At 33.6% G+C, this 18,955-nt stretch overlaps 2 protein-coding genes across 3 annotated transcripts; one reads left to right on the forward strand and one right to left on the reverse strand.

Moving 5' to 3' along the window:
* Positions 1-1,939: 1,939 nt before the first annotated feature.
* LOC103487328 (heptahelical transmembrane protein 2) lies at positions 1,940-4,719 on the forward strand. Its single transcript, XM_008445604.3, has 4 exons — positions 1,940-2,445; positions 2,543-2,638; positions 2,782-2,857; positions 3,787-4,719. Exons 1-4 carry the CDS (start codon positions 2,216-2,218, stop codon positions 4,456-4,458), a joined length of 1,074 nt encoding a protein of 357 aa, XP_008443826.1. The 5' UTR covers positions 1,940-2,215; the 3' UTR covers positions 4,459-4,719.
* On the reverse strand, positions 4,693-17,971 carry LOC103487327 (protein REDUCED CHLOROPLAST COVERAGE 2). Of its 2 annotated transcripts, XR_007819055.1 has the most exons (24): positions 17,483-17,796; positions 17,052-17,113; positions 14,669-14,761; positions 13,342-13,414; positions 12,836-13,216; positions 12,254-12,318; positions 12,040-12,171; positions 11,910-11,951; positions 11,314-11,838; positions 11,075-11,226; positions 10,413-10,899; positions 10,196-10,258; positions 10,001-10,102; positions 9,499-9,813; positions 9,324-9,416; positions 9,140-9,241; positions 8,925-9,029; positions 8,714-8,847; positions 8,433-8,616; positions 8,214-8,345; positions 8,023-8,135; positions 7,569-7,647; positions 5,178-7,299; positions 4,693-5,066 (listed from the first exon to the last, which is right to left on the reverse strand). XR_007819055.1 is itself a non-coding variant. In XM_051081542.1 (23 exons), the coding sequence occupies exons 1-23, from the start codon at positions 17,550-17,552 to the stop codon at positions 5,299-5,301; spliced, it is 5,505 nt and encodes a 1,834-aa protein (XP_050937499.1). In that variant the 5' UTR covers positions 17,553-17,971; the 3' UTR covers positions 4,693-5,298. The 2 variants fall into 2 exon arrangements, 1 of the variants encoding a protein (XP_050937499.1); XM_051081542.1 differs by having other exon boundaries at positions 4,693-7,299; positions 17,483-17,971.
* Between the last annotated feature and the right edge of the window lie 984 nt (positions 17,972-18,955).

Genomic DNA, 18,955 nt, shown 5'->3' on the forward strand with positions numbered 1-18,955 from the left:
TTAGTATAATATATAACATCGGATGTAACAAATATTTGGATTTTTTTTTTTTTGTATAAAAAGAAAGAAATATATAATTAAAGTAAGTTTATACTTACAAATGTAAGTTTTTGCTATCATTTGAAGGATGAATTCTTTGTGAATAGAGATGGTAAATACAATAAGTGTATTTTAGGCACAATTTATCATTGACATTTTGATTCGTAGTTTTACTAAAAGACTTCGAAGTAATATAAATAACAATGAACTCTTCGAATTCTTAATTGATGTGATGTGAACAATGTTTATACTTTCAGTAACATCGTGGTTTAGTTAAAAATATTATCATTGAAAATTTATTGTAACATCTTAATTTAAAATCAACTAAAATATGTACAAAAAGATCCTTATTAAATAATAATAGTGCAAGTATCAACTTAAACCTTCAACTAATAATTGTATCGATTTAAATCTTTGGGAATTATATCAATTTAAACCTCAAACTAGTAGTTGTATCAATTTAATATTCCTTAAACTTTTATAATTACATCAATTTAAACCTTGAAACTCTCGTACCTATATGAATTTAATTAAACCCTAAACTTTCATAAGTATATCCAAGTAAAAACATAATGGATGGTCTAAATTAATATATTTATATAAGTTTAGGGTATTAATTGATACACTCGTAAGAGTTTGAGGTCTAAATTGATACAATAACTTTCTAAAATTTAAATTGATGCAATTATTTGTTTAGAGTTTACATTGATACAAAACCCCAAAGTTTGATATAAATTAAAAACTTTCCTAAATAATAAAAGTATAACAAAAATTTTAATATGTTGAAATATGTTTATTAAAAATCGATGTATAACAATTTGATTTTGTGAAAAGTGTAATTATCTTTCCACAATAATGTTTATCATTTTTTTTTTTAATTTTCAAAATATTGCTCGGTGAAAACACGATGACAAAAAAATTCAATAGAAGTAACGTTTAAAGCCTCAATTTAAAATAAATAAATAAATAAGGTATTTAGCTCAAGAAACTAGATGTAGTTGGAATGAGTAGTATCGTAAACTCATATCTTATTAGGTCATGAATACATAAATTTTACGACTAAACAAAACACGGCTCAATTATAACGACTTAATACATTACATTCTTGGTCCTAAAACACCTAAAATATTTTTGTTTTTAGTATAATCAAATAGTTATGTGGGCAAATTGTCAATGACATACAATTTATATATTTGATCAAATGAATTCTTACATATATATATATATATATATATATATATATATATATTTAAAAAAAGGAACACAATGGAAAAAGTACAAAAAAGAACATATTGCATGCATAGACCACAAACTTCAATTCCCAAAACAAGAGAAGAAAAAAGAAAAAAAGAAAAAAGAATTGGTTTCTCTATCTTGAAAATTGCATGACGAACACATGGTTATGGTTAAGCTTCCGTCTTTTTTAAAAGACAAAAACCAAAATCACAAGAAAAAGCCAAACTGGGCGTTCATCAGAAACCCCCGTTTTCATCTACTCTCACTTCCCCCATTTTCCTTTTTCCCTCCAACCAACACCTAACTGCCACGTTGCCATTTTTTTTTTTAATCTTTTCTTTATTTTTACATTTAAATACACTTTCACCCTAATTCAATCTTTAAATCTTTATAAAATGTAATTATGAATTATTTGAAATTGAAATGAAAGAAGTATATGAGATAGTGAGTAAATAAAAAAAAAAATAAAAATGAAATTATAGAATTCATTCATCTCATTACATCTCATCAAATATTTGCTTAGAATGTTTATTTATTTATTTTTTTTTTTATATTAATATTTCAACTATGGTTCCTACATTTAAATCGAAATTAATAGTTTAAAAGGGGAGAATAAAGATTTAAAAAATACAATAAGTAAAAGGAATATTTGAAATATAGAGAGACGAGGAAGATAGTATTTAAATGATACCAAAAGTAGTAACGTCTACACATAGCATTAATATACATTTTTCGTATATCCGAAAAATAATAATAAAAGAAAAAAGGGAAATTAGTTGGTTAAACCAAGTCGTTAGTATTCACTATAAATACGAAGCAACAATCGGGACGTTTTTCAGACCATTTCTTCTCGTCGTCGTCTGCCGGAGAACGCAGATCCGGCGAGAATACTTTGCGTGAAACTTTAATAGCTGGAAGTTGAATCTAACGGTTGTGAATCATGACCATCCATCGCAAATGCGACGATCGGAGGGATGCGGAGGTTAATTATCACGAGAAGAGGAAGAACGAAACGAGGTCGTTGCAAAGGCGATTGGTGAAGTTCAAGGACTTGCCGGAGTATCTTAAAGACAACGAGTTTATCTTGGACTATTACCGGTGCGAATGGCCGGTGAAAGATGCGCTCTACAGTGTATTTTCATGGCACAATGAAACTCTGAACATCTGGACGTAAATGCCCTCCCCTTCACTCCCGTTTTCTTTTTAATTTCTTCTTTCATCTTTTCTAGATTGTGGTGCTGATTGTTTCGCGTCTAATTTTGAGCAGCCATTTGATAGGGTTTCTTATATTTGGGGCAATGGTTGTGTTGACGCTAATGGAAGGGACGGAGCTCGGAGATTTTCTCCTCGCCAATTTCTCAAGGTACAAGAAGCTAATCTCCTGAGGATTTTTTATTCTTTCACCTTCATTATCAGCAAATTTTAAGGATCGAGTTGAATTGATATTGATAAGGATGAGTAATTCATACCTGATTTGCAATTGGTTGTTGTTGGTTTATGGACCAGAGGTACAGTTACGGTGCCGTTTTGGACGACAATGGGTATGGAAAAGGACGTCAACGGCTCTGATAGCTTTATTCCGGTAAGCTTTTCTCTTGTTCTTTAGATTATCGTTATCTTTTCCCATTCCTTTTTCTTTCTCTTTTGTTGACGATTTTAGTAGACGTTTGGATTTGATGTTTGATGGGACGGATTGTGATGATGAATTTTTATTTGTTCTCTAGACTTTATTTATTAATTTATTTTGATGGTCTGTGGTTTGTGCAATTAAAATACACAAAAAAGAAAGAAAGGATAGTAACTGAAAGGAAAAGGAGAATAGACTTGGAACGGGAGAGTGTTGGAACGAAGGCATGGTTGTCAGTGGCTAAGAATTTTGAAATTTTGGAAGTAAACCCATATTAGATTCCACATGTTAATGAAATATGCAAGCTCGAAATGAGCTGTGTAGAGATTATATTTTATGTAAATTGGGTTGGGGAGAGTCACCAAGAAGGAATAATTCATTCTTCAGCAACTTAAAGGAAGTCCACACGTTTTGGCTTGACTGGAAGTTGAAATTTTTAATTGCAGATTTCTATTTTCACGTCATGATTTGCTAGAATTGTTTCTTTCATTTTTAAATCAAAACCAGATTCTCAACCCAAACTAGAATGCTTCGTCGTATGCTTTCAAAAAAAGTAACAATCTTTTTTTTTTTTTTTTTTTATTTTTTTTTTATTTTTTTTAAGTGGTTAAGTGATAATGACATAGATGTTAAAGTATTAAATTTACTTTCATCCATCAGTTTAATCTTTCGAGTAATCGATGATTCAATATTACTATCAAAGCTTCAACTTGTTGAGTCTTCAACATATTTTCAATCCCATCAACCAATGTTTTTAAGTAAATCAACATTTATGTTGCAAATGATGTACGATGAGTGATAATGTAGATGGTAGTTTGGATTTGGAGAGAGATTGGGAGTAGAGGACTATAAAGTTTGATGATTTTGTTTGTTTATATTTGTAGGAAACAAGACACGTCCCAAAGTCGTCAATTTTCTTAGTAGATAGAGCTGATACAACAACGGCTTTGCCAAGATGGCCATGGTTCGTTTTCTTAGTTAGTGCCATGGGTTGCTTGGTTTGTAGCAGCCTCTCCCACCTTCTCGCTTGCCATTCCAGACGCTACAACCTTTTCTTCTGGCGCTTGGATTATGCAGGCATTTCTTGGATGATAGTTGGATCTTTCTTCGCTCCTATTTATTATGTCTTTCTTTGCAACTTTTATACTCGGTTGTTCTATCTTTCTTCAATATCGGTGCTTGGTGTTGCTGCCGTTGTTACTCTTCTTGCACCTGCTCTCTCGGCCCCTCGTTTCCGTGCCTTCAGAGCTTCATTATTTCTCACTATGGGGTTCTCGGGAATAATCCCCACTGCACACGCTGTTACTCTCTACTGGGGTCATCAGGGTATTTATCTTGCCTTCTCCTATGAGTTTGTCATGACGGTTCTATATGCTGCAGGAGCTGGGTTGTATGTTAGTCGGATACCAGAACGATGGAAGCCCGGTGCATTCGACATTGCAGGACACAGCCACCAGCTTTTTCACGTGTTTGTTGTTCTGGCAGCTCTGATGCATAGTGCAGCAACAATCTATATTATTGATTTTCGACGGAGTTCACCCACTTGCAGCTCTTAGGGATTCCTTATTACTGCCAAGTAGGTCGAGAGCGAGTTTCTGGGTCACGCTCATCAATTGTCTCTGAATATGTTGGCATGGTGTAAAATGAAACAGCAGCTGTAGTTCATCTTAAGAGTGCAGGAATTAAATGTCCCATAACATTTGCTTGAAAGGAATTCTTTTGCTCTCAAGAATGTAGGGACTAACATCTCATTCCATAGGAAATACAAATCACTTATTACACAATAAAAATAAAAGTAATTAGTTCATATCTTCCAATTGCTTTCCAGTAAGACTCAAATTAGCTTATTTTACAAACTCGTGTTCACGGAGTCAAAGAAATTGAAGGTTCGAAAATTGCAAGTCTTTAAAAAAGAATACTTTAACTCCAAACTCCAAACGCATTCGAACATGTCATGTCGCTCGTAAATAGAAAAGGTCATAAAACCAGATTTCTTAAGACAATCTTGATGGATCAGTCCGATAGAAGTTGCCCACAGAACATGAATATTCATCACAGCAGGCAGTCTTCCATGGAGATATTGGTTTGTATAAATCATCCAAGCAACGTTTCCAGTTTTGGTTGAAATTATGGCCGGAGTTGAGAAGAATTTACAGATAAGAAACTGAGATAAACAAACAAGAATGCTAATGAAATCCTCCCTTGCTTGTGGTATGATTCATTAACATATTAAGCAATTCATGACACTCAAATTAGGAAGACTTCTGCTACGTACCTAAACTGCACGTGTATTCACATAGCCTCGATTGCAGCTGCTTGTACTACAGCAAAAGCAACGTTGGGAAGATTTGTGAAACAAAATTATCCGAGATAAATACAAAACTGGCGATTCTCCTTCAATTAGAAACCTCAACAATCTCAGCTTCATTGTCACTAGAATCTCCCCAGCGCTTGTTGTATTTTTTCTCCTCAACCGTGTCTTGGGAAACTTCTTTCGTTGCAACAGAATCACTGGCAGCCACTGGAGCAGAGTCATGGAGCTTTTCTTGAACGTTAGAATGCGAGTGCTCGGTTTCTACAGATTTAACATCAGGCTTTGGCTCCATTTCTTTTTTATTCTCACATTCAATATCAGTTGAAGAATTAATTATGTCATTGTTTGTTTCATCTTCAGTCTCAATTTTTGTTTCAGAATCGACATCTAAACCTGGTGGTGATGCATCTACGGGACTTCCATTTTGAGTCACTGGAATACCGTTAACCGGTGCTGGATAACCAGTTGGGGACAGCAGAATACCATTAGGGGGAAACGGGTAACCATTTGGGGAAGCCAAATACGCATTTGGAGATACTGGATAGCCATTTGGAACCCAAGGGTGACCAGGTACAAACTCAGCTGCAAGGGGATTCATAATTCTAGAAGCATTGAAGAGAGTCCCATCTGCACTGTGATCACTATTTTGTGAAGTTTGTTTATTGCGTGGGATCCGATTACCAGATCTATTGTAGCCTCCGGATAACCGTGGACCATAGGGGACCCTGGCTGTTGCTGACTGATGTGGTGATCTGCGAACTGGATTAACGGTAAGCATTGGAGGAATATTAATAGGTGGAGGTAAAATGCCTCCATGATCTTTAAATCCTGGACCTGAAACCGATCCAAAGACAGGAATTGTAGATGGATTGAAAGGAGGTGCAGTAGCAGAAAGTTTCTTAGTTGTCTCCTTCCCACCTTCTACTTCATCTTTCTTTTCTACTTCAGTTGGTGTTGGCTTAACATCAACACTATCAACTGGTAAATCATTTTCATTTGCATTCTCTTTTGAAACAGATGAATTTTCTTCACCTGAAGTACAATCACTTTCTGGGGAAACAGAAATACCTGCTTCTATTTGTATTGAAGCCTTGGAGCTTTCAACTTCTATTTCATCACTAGGCTCTTTAATCACTTGTAATTCATCATCTCCCGCCGTTCGATTTTCCACAGAAGAACACTTCGCATCCTCCTCCTGGAGTTGGTGAGATATAGATTCCTGTTTGTCTGCTTCTATAATCTCATTGTCAAGGCCTTCACCTTTTTTTTCAACACCAATTCTTTCAGCTTTCACATCCTCTTCATCTTTTATAGTGGCTACTTCACCAACAGTGAGTTCAGTTGTAACTTTCTCCTGGATTTCCTGCGAACTCACTTCAACAAGAGTAGGGCCTTTTGCCAGCTGCTCTGTTGCTGTCTTTACAATAGTTCCTGGTGGAGCCAATGCAACTTCTTTGTATGATAAAAGTTTTCCAGCTACCTGAACACTTCCTGAAGCAGATTTAGATGGAGATTTTGCTACTTGATCAGTTAAGGCAGGAGAAGATGGAGCTGATTTGGGGGGGTCAGATGGTTTTTCAATACTGCCTGGACTGAATGGGTTACTAGTAGGCTTAGTACTGAAGCTTCCACTCTTAGTCAGTTTATGTGGAATGGGAACGGATGAACCAACTGAAGCTGTAGATTCACTTGAGTTGGTTCTAGGTGATACAAAGCTATTAGGCTTTCCCCTGTATCTTGATGATTGAGATGCGTTTATGAAATTAGTATTCAATTTTGCCAAGCTTGGCCTCTTTGAACCTGAAGACTTGCGACCTAATACAGAACGACCTTTTGGAACTGCCTCTTGCCAGCCACCATCTGAGGCCTCGTCTTGCACTTGGTCAATATTTTTATTAAGCTTTGTAACATCAAACAGAACAGTGTCAGATTTTTCAATTACTTGTTCCTCCAATGGGGCTTCTTGAGATTTGTTTTCTTTATCACTTGGACTCTCGATGGCAGAGTAATTTGGCGACAAATCTTCATCCTTTTGGAATTCTTCAGCACCTGTTTCTGTGTACTGACCTGATTTTCCTTTGATCTGTTCAGAAAGGAAAGGGAGAGAATATTTCAGCAATAAGAAAATGATGTAGGGTGTCGAAGTGGATTTTGTAATTTCCTTTTAGTTTAATGTTTTGGGAAATGTAGCCAGTGGTGCCAATCCTCTTAAGTAGATATAGTTTAGATCATGAGATCAAATTTTGTGAAGATCAAATAAAGATTTCCACATGAGTTTCTCGAGTAAGCTTTAGGGTTCATAGAAAAAATAGTGAAACTAAGAAAGACAAGAAGTAAAAGGATGATGGGAACCTTGGCACGAGCCTTCCTCTGAGCATCTCTGGCTTTTAAATCTGCATCTGGGGCTATATAATCCAAGAGGTCTGACACACTAACCAAAGAAAGGAAACACTGATTACATATATTTTTTCAAAGCAATGGGACAAAAGAAGTTGGATGTCAGTTGTCAACCTAATAGGAATCAAAACAAAATCACAATTTAAAAAAAAAAGGCTTTCACAAATTTTCAAAATAAGTATGAAAATACCAAATATTTTTATAATTTTATTACAACTACAAAATAATATAAAGAAAATCTAAAAAAACCTCCACTTTATTTGGGGATTGCATCAATAATAAGCGTCAACAGTATTTTATTTATTTATTATTATTATTAAGGAAAAAAGGTAGAAGAAGAAGAAGAAAAGATATTAAGGTAAAAAGGGAAGGAGTCAATCAATCAGAATTAATTCTGTGGATCGCATACCTTAAATGACCTTTACTGGAGATGGAAGCGTCCGGCTTAGGGGTGCCATTTCGTGCAGCTTCCTGCTGCTCCAAGGCCTTTGATTCGAAGTACTCAAGCCATGCTGCTGCGTCCTGCGTCACTTAACTTCTCTCTTAAGTTCATGGCTTAAAGGTAACAAAGATGGGTGCATTTTAGACTTTACATCTAACCTGAGTACGCAAATCCTCAGATCCAAGTTTGGCCTGTAGTATTTGCAACGTGGTTTGCTCATGCTGAACACTTAGCGAATATGCTTCCATTAAAGATAGAGCAATCGCTATCGCGTGGTAGCTTGCAGCAGTCTGTAGAAACAAAATAATGACTAAATGAAATTATGAACACAAATACATAAGTCTATGATCGAGAGAGACATAGACATAGAGATTTGCCTGTATGTGATCAGCCCCTAGAAGTCTTTGGTTGCACTTTAAAGCCTCATGCAGGTATCTTAAAGCAACATGCACATTTCCTAAACCTTCTTCCATCATTGCTACGTTGATATAAGTAGCTGCCGTGTTTGGATGAGAAGGTCCACACGTCAAATGCAAAAGGTACAAAGCTCGGTTAACATACCTGTAATCCAAGAGACATTTTACACATTGAACAATGAGAGATTTAATCCATCCAACATTCAATCAATATTAGCTAAATGTAGCAAGTGGAAACGTACTTCAATGCCAGTTCTGTGTGTTGAAGTCGATAGTAGAAAACAGCTAGATCTCCGTAACTTTTCATTGTATCAGGGTGGTCAAGTCCAAGTTCTCTCTCATTAATATCCAAAGCCTTTTGCTGATATATTGTTGCCTAAGTAAAGATATATAGTGTCAAGTACTTGGTCTTTAAATGCTTGTAAGAAAAATCCCGTATGATAGAGGATGTACCTGATTAAAATCTCCTGTATGATAAAGCACTACTGCCAGAAGACTATATGCTCCAGCAGTCATTCGATGATATGGACCACAAACAGAGACAAGTTTCGAGAGTGCCTTCAAATTCAACAAGTTTCTACCAAGTTAATTTATTAACTTAAAGTAATAGAGAGAGAGAGAGAAAACAAAGAAGAAGAAAAGAAGAGAAAAAGACATATATCCCTCACCTTTGTACCATAATTAACAGCATCCTCCAATTTCCCTTTATCCAAGGAAGTTTTGGAAGATTCCAACAATGTACGCCCATCTGCGGACGAACATGCAACGTGCTGTAGAAAAGAAATAACATTGTCAAACCAACACAAAATTTGAATCATTTAGTTCATGATGTGAAACTTCGACTACACTGACCTTGTATACAGGGACCATACTAATAATATCTGATTTTTTGAAAGGTGAAGCACTTTCCATATTATAATCTCTGGGAACAAGCTCTAACCCAACCTAATGGACAAAATGTTGGCGTTAAAAAAATGATACCAAGAACTATTCGAAAAGAAAAGAGCAGCTCTTCTGCTTTTTAAACCTTGTGACATAATCCTCGAAGGATAGCATATTTTCTGAGATCTTGAGAGCTGTCATATTTCCATTGCCATCCAAATCTCTTAAGAAGGAATGTTTTCACCCACTTCCATTTCAAATCACAATCATCCTTCCAATCGGTTTCATCTTCAACTGAAGGTGTTCCCAACAACACATTTAGACACGATGCTATTGATGTGGCCAAGTCAGAAAAATTGACTGCAGCTATAACTGCTTGCAATATGTGTTTATAAGCCCGAACAATCATTTCGTGTATACATAAAGATTGCACATGTGGAAGCTTATCTGCAAGTTCAACCTGTAACAAAACAAGGAAAATAAGCTTAGAAATAACAAACAAGCATTCCAGCCACCTATATCATTTCAAATCCCATCATTCACGAAGAATAGTAAATTTATTTTTATTTTGGATCTTCCACAAAATAAATAAATGTCTCGAATAGCAACAGCAAGAAAGGCGTCATAAAATAAAATGAGGCAACTACCACACGGCCCAATGAACATATTTGCAACCCCCGGGTGTGCATGAAATCTGTCAACGTCCTTCCATCAACAGGTGAGAGTTCAAGGGATCCAAAGTCTGCAACCTGTTACATTTGAGGTTGTACAAATAAGTCTTCTTGAGCACAAATTATAACAACCACAAAAAGGGGAAAAAAGCTGATTATTGACATTCTAACCAGTTTTGGAAGGGCAATATCAGCATAATAATTATGAGCCATATCAATCAACTCCTCTGGTGACTGTCAGGATTAACCCAAAACAAATATTAAGACAGAAGTTAAAGCATAAAAATTATCTTCTAAAGGTTTATCCATTGAGAAAAAAGTGTGAACAATACAAAATATCCTAGAATCAGTACACTAAGAAGAATTAGTTTATTAAAAGAACAAGAACCTTTTTGTGAAGACCGGTTTCTGATTCTTTCAGTCGCAAATAAGCAGATTCAGAAAGCAACGTTTTCCACATCTGTTCCTTATCCTCATCTTGTTTCTCCAATTCCTTTGGGTTAGTGGGATCAACTTCCTTCCCAGGTTCTACTTTACTAGTTCCAACGTCTGTTTTTTTCTTAATCTCCTTTAAAAGTCCACCTTGTTTTCCAAGACCCTTTACAACTGGCTCTAACTTGGTTTCTTCTGTTTTCTTAGGCTCAGTTTTTCCTGAAGCCTGATTTTGCAAATGTTGTACCCAACATGCACCTAGCTCCCACCTAATGGACCTAGAGTTTTTGGCAGGTTCTTCCTCCAACCTTAACAAACTTTCTTCCATTACTTTTCTAACTATCGTCCTTGAATATTGTAAATGATCAACATTTGTGGTCTGCAATCGGGTGGAAGTATTTGATGCTTGAGGCGTGTTTGACTTGTGCAGCAACATTCTCAAGCTAAATTAAAATTTAACATCATCCAAATATTAATCAAGTTATAAAAACCTGTTAACTAAGTAATCAAAAAGAACTCCACACCAATAATTCAAAGATTGCTGCCTTACGCTACAACGTTTTCCTAGAAAGATGGGTCCTTAGGGAATACTAGAAAATTTTAGAAGAGTGAAAGTACCTATTAACATTTAGAGCATTTTCTCCTCCTTCCGGTTGATCTTCAATGTCAATGTCCTGAGGAATTCCCCCCCAATTCACCTCTGTTGTAACTTTCACAATAGCTGTATAGCCACAATGTCTAATGACCACAACCCCTAATGTGGAAGTATCCTACATTGACAGGTTAAATAAGCAAACAAAATAACTTGAATTTGAAAACATCTCCTATCAAATATTTATGTTAGCCATATTGCTTACATGTACAGTGGCACTCTCATCAGCAGTTATGCCTTTAAGTAAATTTCTACGAGAAAGATCCTCCCTTGAGACTCCAAGAACCAAACTTCCATCATTTTTACGGTCCAATTTTATGCTTGCATCTTGTACATCTCTTGTTACCTTGATGATTAAATCTCCAACAACTTCCTCATGAGACACCAAACCATTTGGATCATTCACAGGAAACTGATTAATCTCGATAAGCCGATTGATTACTTCAACAGCTTTAAAGACTGAGACGTCGACAAATAAACTGTGAAGCAGAAATGCTTTTCTATCACGGATTTGCCTCTCCTCTGCAGTTTTGCAAGGCATTGCAACCAGAATTGCAAACTCTTTTGCCCATTGTCTGAGATTATGCTTGCCATCTCTTCCATGCCCTCCTCCATTTCCTCCCCAATTCTCATCTTCTACAGGAAGTTGGGGGAAAGCAGATGGGTTTTCAGCAACAACAGGAGGAACCACCCAAGTATTTGCCCTAAAACCATAAGGTAGGTTTCCAAACTGAAATGAAACAGAGTCAATATGATATTATCTCCTTCAAGTTCCCAACACTCTATTTCAAATATACTTACTTTGTTGTGATCTGTGAAAGCTTTCATAAGAGCTCTATATGCCTACAAAAAGGTTGTATTTTAACGATTAGTGAAACCTTCCATCAACTGACAAGAAAAAAGATCATGTATGCTTCAGATAAATGCTTACAGCATCAAATGCTCTACTTATCTGCTGCAACAGTCCCACCAAGGAATGATTAAGAAGAAGATGCTTCCCAGCAGGGTAAAACCCTTTTCTCGAAGCAACAATTGTTGTCGGTTTTCCATTGCAAACTCGAACCTTGAGTTACAATCATACACACTATATATGAATAAAAGAACTTGTACTAGGGAAAAGATTACTATATAATGACTATCCTCACATCAATCTGAAAGAAATCATCTTCAGTCTTATCCACAAGGAAAGGTCGACTTGATCTCCGAATGTCTGCAAGAAAACACTAAATAAGAAGACAATATAACCATAAATTTGACATTTCTGAAATAATAACTTTCATCAAATGAACTACAAGATGTAAATCAAATTGTCATCCAACCACAAATTTTCCTAATGTACCCTCCCACTCACACACACAAAACTTAAAAGGAGGAAAAAACTCTTAAACGAAGCTTCCCTCTTCAGTTATTGTACCTATCAAACATTTCACCGAGTAACAGAATGAGTTCACATGGCCAAGTATGAAGTATCTATCTCAGATTGTGTGGCTCGCAAATAGCTTATGAGTTCTTCTCAAACACAGCAGATGGTGTAATTGATTCGTTACCTCAACTATAACAATTAAAGCTTAAAATATCGAAATGAAAAAAAAAATGAAATAAGAAAACGAATTGAATTAAAATTTCAGAAAAGGAAACAAGAATTTAAAGAAAAACAGACAGAATTATGAAGCATTGGCTCTATTTCCACCAATGTCAGAACCAAGAAGTAACATAGATTAACTCACATTGGAGTGGTGGTGTCAGGTAAGAGAAGGAGAAGAACTCATAAAACTGGCCAAGCCGCGGCGGCAGGCACATTGAAATAGAGCCATCAGCTTTCTCCGAACCATCGTTTGAGCCGTCCAGGTTTCTGAGACCCTTAGGTCCATGTCTGAGATTCTGAGCTCCACCGCCAGAGCCAGCGGCCACCTTCTTGTCTCCGATTTCGGGACTGGGTAGGGCAGCCTCATAATCGGTTAAACAAGATTCTTTGGAGGGAATGTCTTTAGGAGTGATTCTAGGCGGTGACTTGGGGGAATTGGAGGAACCGCCGAATGAGGTAGTGCAAGCGACGATATCAAGCAGTCGCCGGATGTGTGCGACGGCGAGTTCTTCGGTGTAGTCCTCTGCCAAAATATTTGGGAGGAAAGGAGGAAAGTTGAGGTGCAACAAGATGTATGATAACAACCTTTACTACAAAATATTAGTACGTTGGATTCTTTTACTTTTAAAATTGTGCGGTCGGGATTACCTTGAACGATCGTTAGGTGGCAGGGTTTTAGAGAGATGATGTCCACCGAATCTTTTAGCTTCGAACCTCGAACCTGACAATTTTAAAATAATAAAAACAAAAATATAGAAAATACTAAAAGAGTATTTAATTGAAGTCTCCAGATATTGTTTGAGTTGGAAGTTAATTCCATAAAATTCTTCCATCTATGCTAATGGACTTTGAATTTTATTGTCACTCACCTCTTCATTGTGTGTCTAATATGTTGCTATCTATTGACATAACCCATTTTTAATTGAATCATTATTTTGATCTCTCTAATTTGATTTTTTTAAAAAAATTTGTCTATGTCTTTCTTCTTCGGAACAGTTAGTTAGAAAAATATTTAGGGTTAACTATAAATTTGGAAGTTAATTAAAGCATTTAAAAAAATGTTTTTTTTTTAAATAATAAATAATTATCATTAATAATTATGTTATCTTTTTTAAGTTTAGTTATGTAGGTAGTATCAAATTAGTTTGTTAAAACAAACACAACCCAACGTTAACACAGTATTTGCTTTAAGAAAAGCAAAATATAATATTTTTATTATTAACTTCAATGTTAAAGAAGAAAAAAAAAAACAGAGGAAACCCTTTCTATTACCTCATAGCCTTCAATTTTTTGAAAAATAGTGTATTTGGATCATATATTTTTAGTTTTCACGTTACCATAATATACTTGTTTGGTCATGAGTTTTTAAAATTTAACTTTTTAATTTTTGAATTCCTAAAACCGGTGTAAATTAAAAAGATGTTTGATAAATTTATACATTTATTTTAAATAATTATTTGACATTTTAAATTAGGAGAATAAGTTTCGAAAATCAAATCATTTTTAAAATTATTTCTTTTTTTTAAAAAAATATATAGTTGTAATTTATCAAACCTATTTTAAAAAAATCGAAAAATGTGTTTATTCAAAAAAGAATTTAACAGTAAGAAAAACGAAAATCACATAACTAAAAAAGAAAACGGAAAAAACGTTACGTTATTACAAAAAAGAAAAAAGAAACAAAAGAAGAAGAAGAAGAAGAAAAAAGAGCTGAACACGTAACACCATTAAGACTGACCCACGTGGGCATGTTGGAAAAACAGGGCCCAGCTGGCAACTGAGTTAGTTGTGGTCAAAACTAAAGAATGACCGTTAAAAGTAAAAGTCAACACATTCAACGGCGCAAAGGAAATATATTAATGTGGAAAGTGGGACCCACACCTAGAGTTTTGTATTAAATGAGAGAGAGAGAGAGAAAAAAAAAAAGAAAAAGAAAAAGAAAAAGAAAAGGTACAGAAAGGAAATAAATAAAAACCTCATGCGACAACGAGAAATTGGTCAAATGACACGTCTCCACGTGGACTCCCAACAGCTTCCTCACATCCAAGATCCTGTCCGTCGATATTCCCTACACATTTATTAGATAGATAAATACTTTGTTTCTTTCTTTCTTTCTTTCTTTCTTTTTTTAATTCATAGCTTCAATAAATAAAATACTTCATATTCCCACTTTACTCATAAATTCATCAAACTCAATAATACATTAAATACTTTATTTAGTCTAATTTGAATCTAACTTAACTACTAAACACATTATAACCCTATCCCAATAGGTCAAACTTATTTTTCATACTACAATAAATAAATATGTACGCAACTCTAAGTTTCTAAAATCATCATTAAACTAGGAATGGTAATTAAATTACAATTATACCCTTAAATTTGTTAGTTTAAAAACAACCTATCAAAATTTATACAATTACTACGATAAAGTAAGTTTAAGAGTCAAACTTTAACACTCTTAAAAATTTGAGTGGTTTAATTTTTACTATTGAGAATTTGAAAGTATAACTGTAACTATCACTATAATTCAAAGGTAGTTTTTTGTAATTTACCCTAAATTTGAATGAGTAAATATTTAAATTGTTAATCTTTTATAAAAATGATTTTTTTTATTTGCGGTTGTATGAGTAAAACATTGATACACACGTTGAATCAAATATTTAATATAAAGTTTGATAAGTACAAATATTGAGTTATATTCGATTTGAAACACAAAATAATAAACTTTATATTTACTACATCTATTACTTTTTTTTGAAAAAAATATTAGGTAGATAATGAATAGTAAATACATAAGTTAAAATGGACATGTATTCCAAAATTAAATATAATTCAACAATAAACAAACCCTATTAAAAGAGTAGGTACTTTGGACCAATTGGATACTCCAATGTTCTTAAATATTTGTACTATATTTTTTAAAAAAGATATTTGATTATGAAGAAAAATAACCATTTTAAGGGAAGCAATTTAAAAGCATAACTTTAGAAAGTAAATGAATGAGCAAAATTTTAGTCCACCAATTGGTCTCTGTCCCCCCTCTATCTATTTATTTATTTATTTATTTATTTATTTTTTATTTGGTGACAATGTCTGCCCCTTTGTGTCTTTTTATTTTGTATTTTTCTCAATCTTTTTTCTTGAATTAATACACAATCTTATTTACCATACCAAAAAAGGAGTATATATATAACAATATTTTTAATAAATTGCAAAAATATAACAAAGTTTGTTAGATATTAATAGGAGTGTGGTAGACCGTATTGTTATAATGGTCTACCACTAAAAGGTTATAAGAATCTATTAGCGATAAAAGCATACCACTGTTAGATTTTACTGTATTTATATATGTATATTTTAAATGTTGGTATGCACTTGGTTATTATTACTAAAGTTGATGTCCATTATAATTGCTCCAAATACTACTTTCACTCTTCTACTTTTAACATTTGGTTCGTTTTGTTCCGTAGACTTTTGAAAAGTTTAATTTGATTCCTATATTTACAACTTTTGTTCATTTGGGTTAGTGTACTTTCGAAATGTTTATTTTGATCATTGTCACTTTTTGTAAAATTCGAAAGTTAAAATAAATCAAATTTAAGAGTATAACAACTCATTTAATAATTTGAAAGTATATAGATCAAAATAAAAAATAAAAAAAAAAAGAAAAAAACCAAATGTAGTTAAAGAGATTAAATTAGTATTTTAGTCCATAATACTTTGGTCTTCCTACTTTAATTTTCAAATAACCTTCCACTCTAATTGCGAAAAGTATAGGTGAATTATTGTCGAGTTGCCTGGTTTTACCTTTAAAAAAATTATTTATAAATTTATCAGACTTTTAATCACAATGTTTAGAAATCTGAAGAGGATTAGAGGAAGACATGCAATGAATATAAAAGGTAAGGGATAGGGTATATATATATTTCCTATAACCATATTTATTATATCACATTAATTGGATAGAAAAAGTATTTCTTAAATAATGTAGTCATAAAAAAAATATTTATTGAATAATGCAGTCATTTTAGAAAAATAAAAAAAGATAAGTTAAAAATGACTTAATGTTTTTCTTTTTCATTTTAAATTAAAAAAAAAAATAGAAACAAAGAACTTATTAACAACAAAGACTAATTTCAACTTTTAAATTCGAAAAAATTGAAGAGAGAAGAAATGAAAGCCTTAAAAAAAGAAAAGAAAAGAAACACAACCATTTTATTAAAAAATTGACCAATTGATAACTTTTGTTAAATTAATATAAATTGGAATTAGAAAACATTCTAAATTAAATTTAAAAAGTTCCAAAAGAAAAAAGAAAGAATGCGAAAGAACAGATTTTGAGAATGTTTAATTACCTTAAGGGTCACTTGCGAGTCTTCTGGAGTTTCAACGGTTAGTTCAACAACAGTGGGCAAAACTGCCAAAATAAAAACAAAATTAAAAAGTTAAAAAAAACATATATAGATATATAGATATATAAGTATATCCAAAAAGAAGATATAGTTCAAACATTAACCACATATTTGATTTCCATATAATCTCATCACCCAATAGAATAGCTCAGATTACAATGCCCAACTTAAAAACATATCCATCCACACCAAATATATAACACAACTGATATCTTCTTCAACGACAGTAATCAGTATTAATTAATTTATTATATTCATTGGAATTATAATATAATCCAATTAAGAGACCCAAAAATTTGAACATTTTCCTCGCCAATTTCTTTGCCATAAAGACACAAAAACATAGCAAACAAAATTTAAGAGACAATAATAACCTTTCTCCTCTTTCTTTTTCTTGTCTCCTTTAGGCTTATGGGGCTTGGTTTTTCCAGCTTTGGGAGCCATAATTAGGAATAATATAAGGGAATGCAAATTGGTAATAATCCAATTGAGGGAATTGGGGGAAAAAGCTTGGAAAAATGAATGGAAGAAGAAGGTTTATTGTATAAAGAAGACGAAGAAGAAGAAGAAGAAGAAGAAGAAGAAAAAAAAAAGAATTATAAAGAAAGAGAGAGAAGAAAGAAGAAAGAAGAAGAAGAAGAAGAAGAAGAAAGAAGAAGAAGAAGAAGAAAGTAAGGGATAGGATAAGGTAAGAAGGAGGGGTTATATGTATGTGTAGGGGACACAAAAGAGAAGAAAACAAAACAAAAAACAACTCAAGAGATGAAGAGAGCACAAACCAAGGGCTAGAGAGTAGAGAGAGTGAATTGTGAAGGGGTCGGGTAGTGATTAATTTGAGGCCTCTCGTTTCTTTCCTCTTCCACAATTCCAAGCACATCTCATCGCTAGCTCTTGATCTCTTATATTTATATTCACCTTTTGGTTGATGAGGAAAAACATTACCACACGGCCCTATCTATAATCCTAATCACTTAATACCCTATCTCTTTTTGTTACATTTCTAATCAAAACGTATTTTTGGATTGAATTATAGGAAAATTAATTTAATTAAACACTTTTTATTTGTATAAAAACACTTGGGTGTGGAGTTACGCTTTCCCATCGTAAGTGTTTTAATATATCAGTTTGCTTCATTTGTTATATGCTTAAAGTGTTTCTATCTAGCGTTGAACTATTATAAGAGAATGGTATTAAATATTATGAATTAATGATTTCTTTAAATTTGTGAATTGAGCTTTTTTTTCCTCTTTAATTAATTTAATTGATCATTAGAACTTGTCATTTGGACATAACAATCTAGTTGATGGTAGGATAGGTAGGTCGTAGTTAGAGGGGTTATTAGAGGTGGTTGGTTAGAGTGGATAATTGGAGGTTGTCGAGTTATCAACTGTCTAGTTTGGGCGATGGAGGTAGTTGTCAGAGGTGATAAACGATTGTTAAGGGTGACAAAGGGCAATGATAAACAATGATAACCATAGTTGAAATGAGGTAGAGGATCATATTAGAATAAGAGCATATGTATATTTATAATTTAATAGTTTTATGTAGTATATGAATTAGAGAAAGATTAACCATTAAACCGAGAATTTGTATGTATGGCCAAAAATAGGAGAGAAATGAGATTTGCCTCACTTTTTAAAAAGTAGGTTTTTTTTAAACTTATTACAGACGTTAAATTTGGGTAAAATTACCAAAATGAAACACTCATGTTGTGGCTTGACCTTTCACTCACTCTCCTCTTCTTTGTCGCTATTCTTTCTCATTCCTTCACTTCCTTTCACTTCTCAAGTTCACTCTATATCTTTGCTTTTCATTTTCCTCCCTCATTATCTCATTCTCCTCTCTCC

The sequence above is a fragment of the Cucumis melo genome, chromosome 2, assembly GCF_025177605.1.
Source record: "Cucumis melo cultivar AY chromosome 2, USDA_Cmelo_AY_1.0, whole genome shotgun sequence".
NCBI lineage: Eukaryota > Viridiplantae > Streptophyta > Magnoliopsida > Cucurbitales > Cucurbitaceae > Cucumis > Cucumis melo.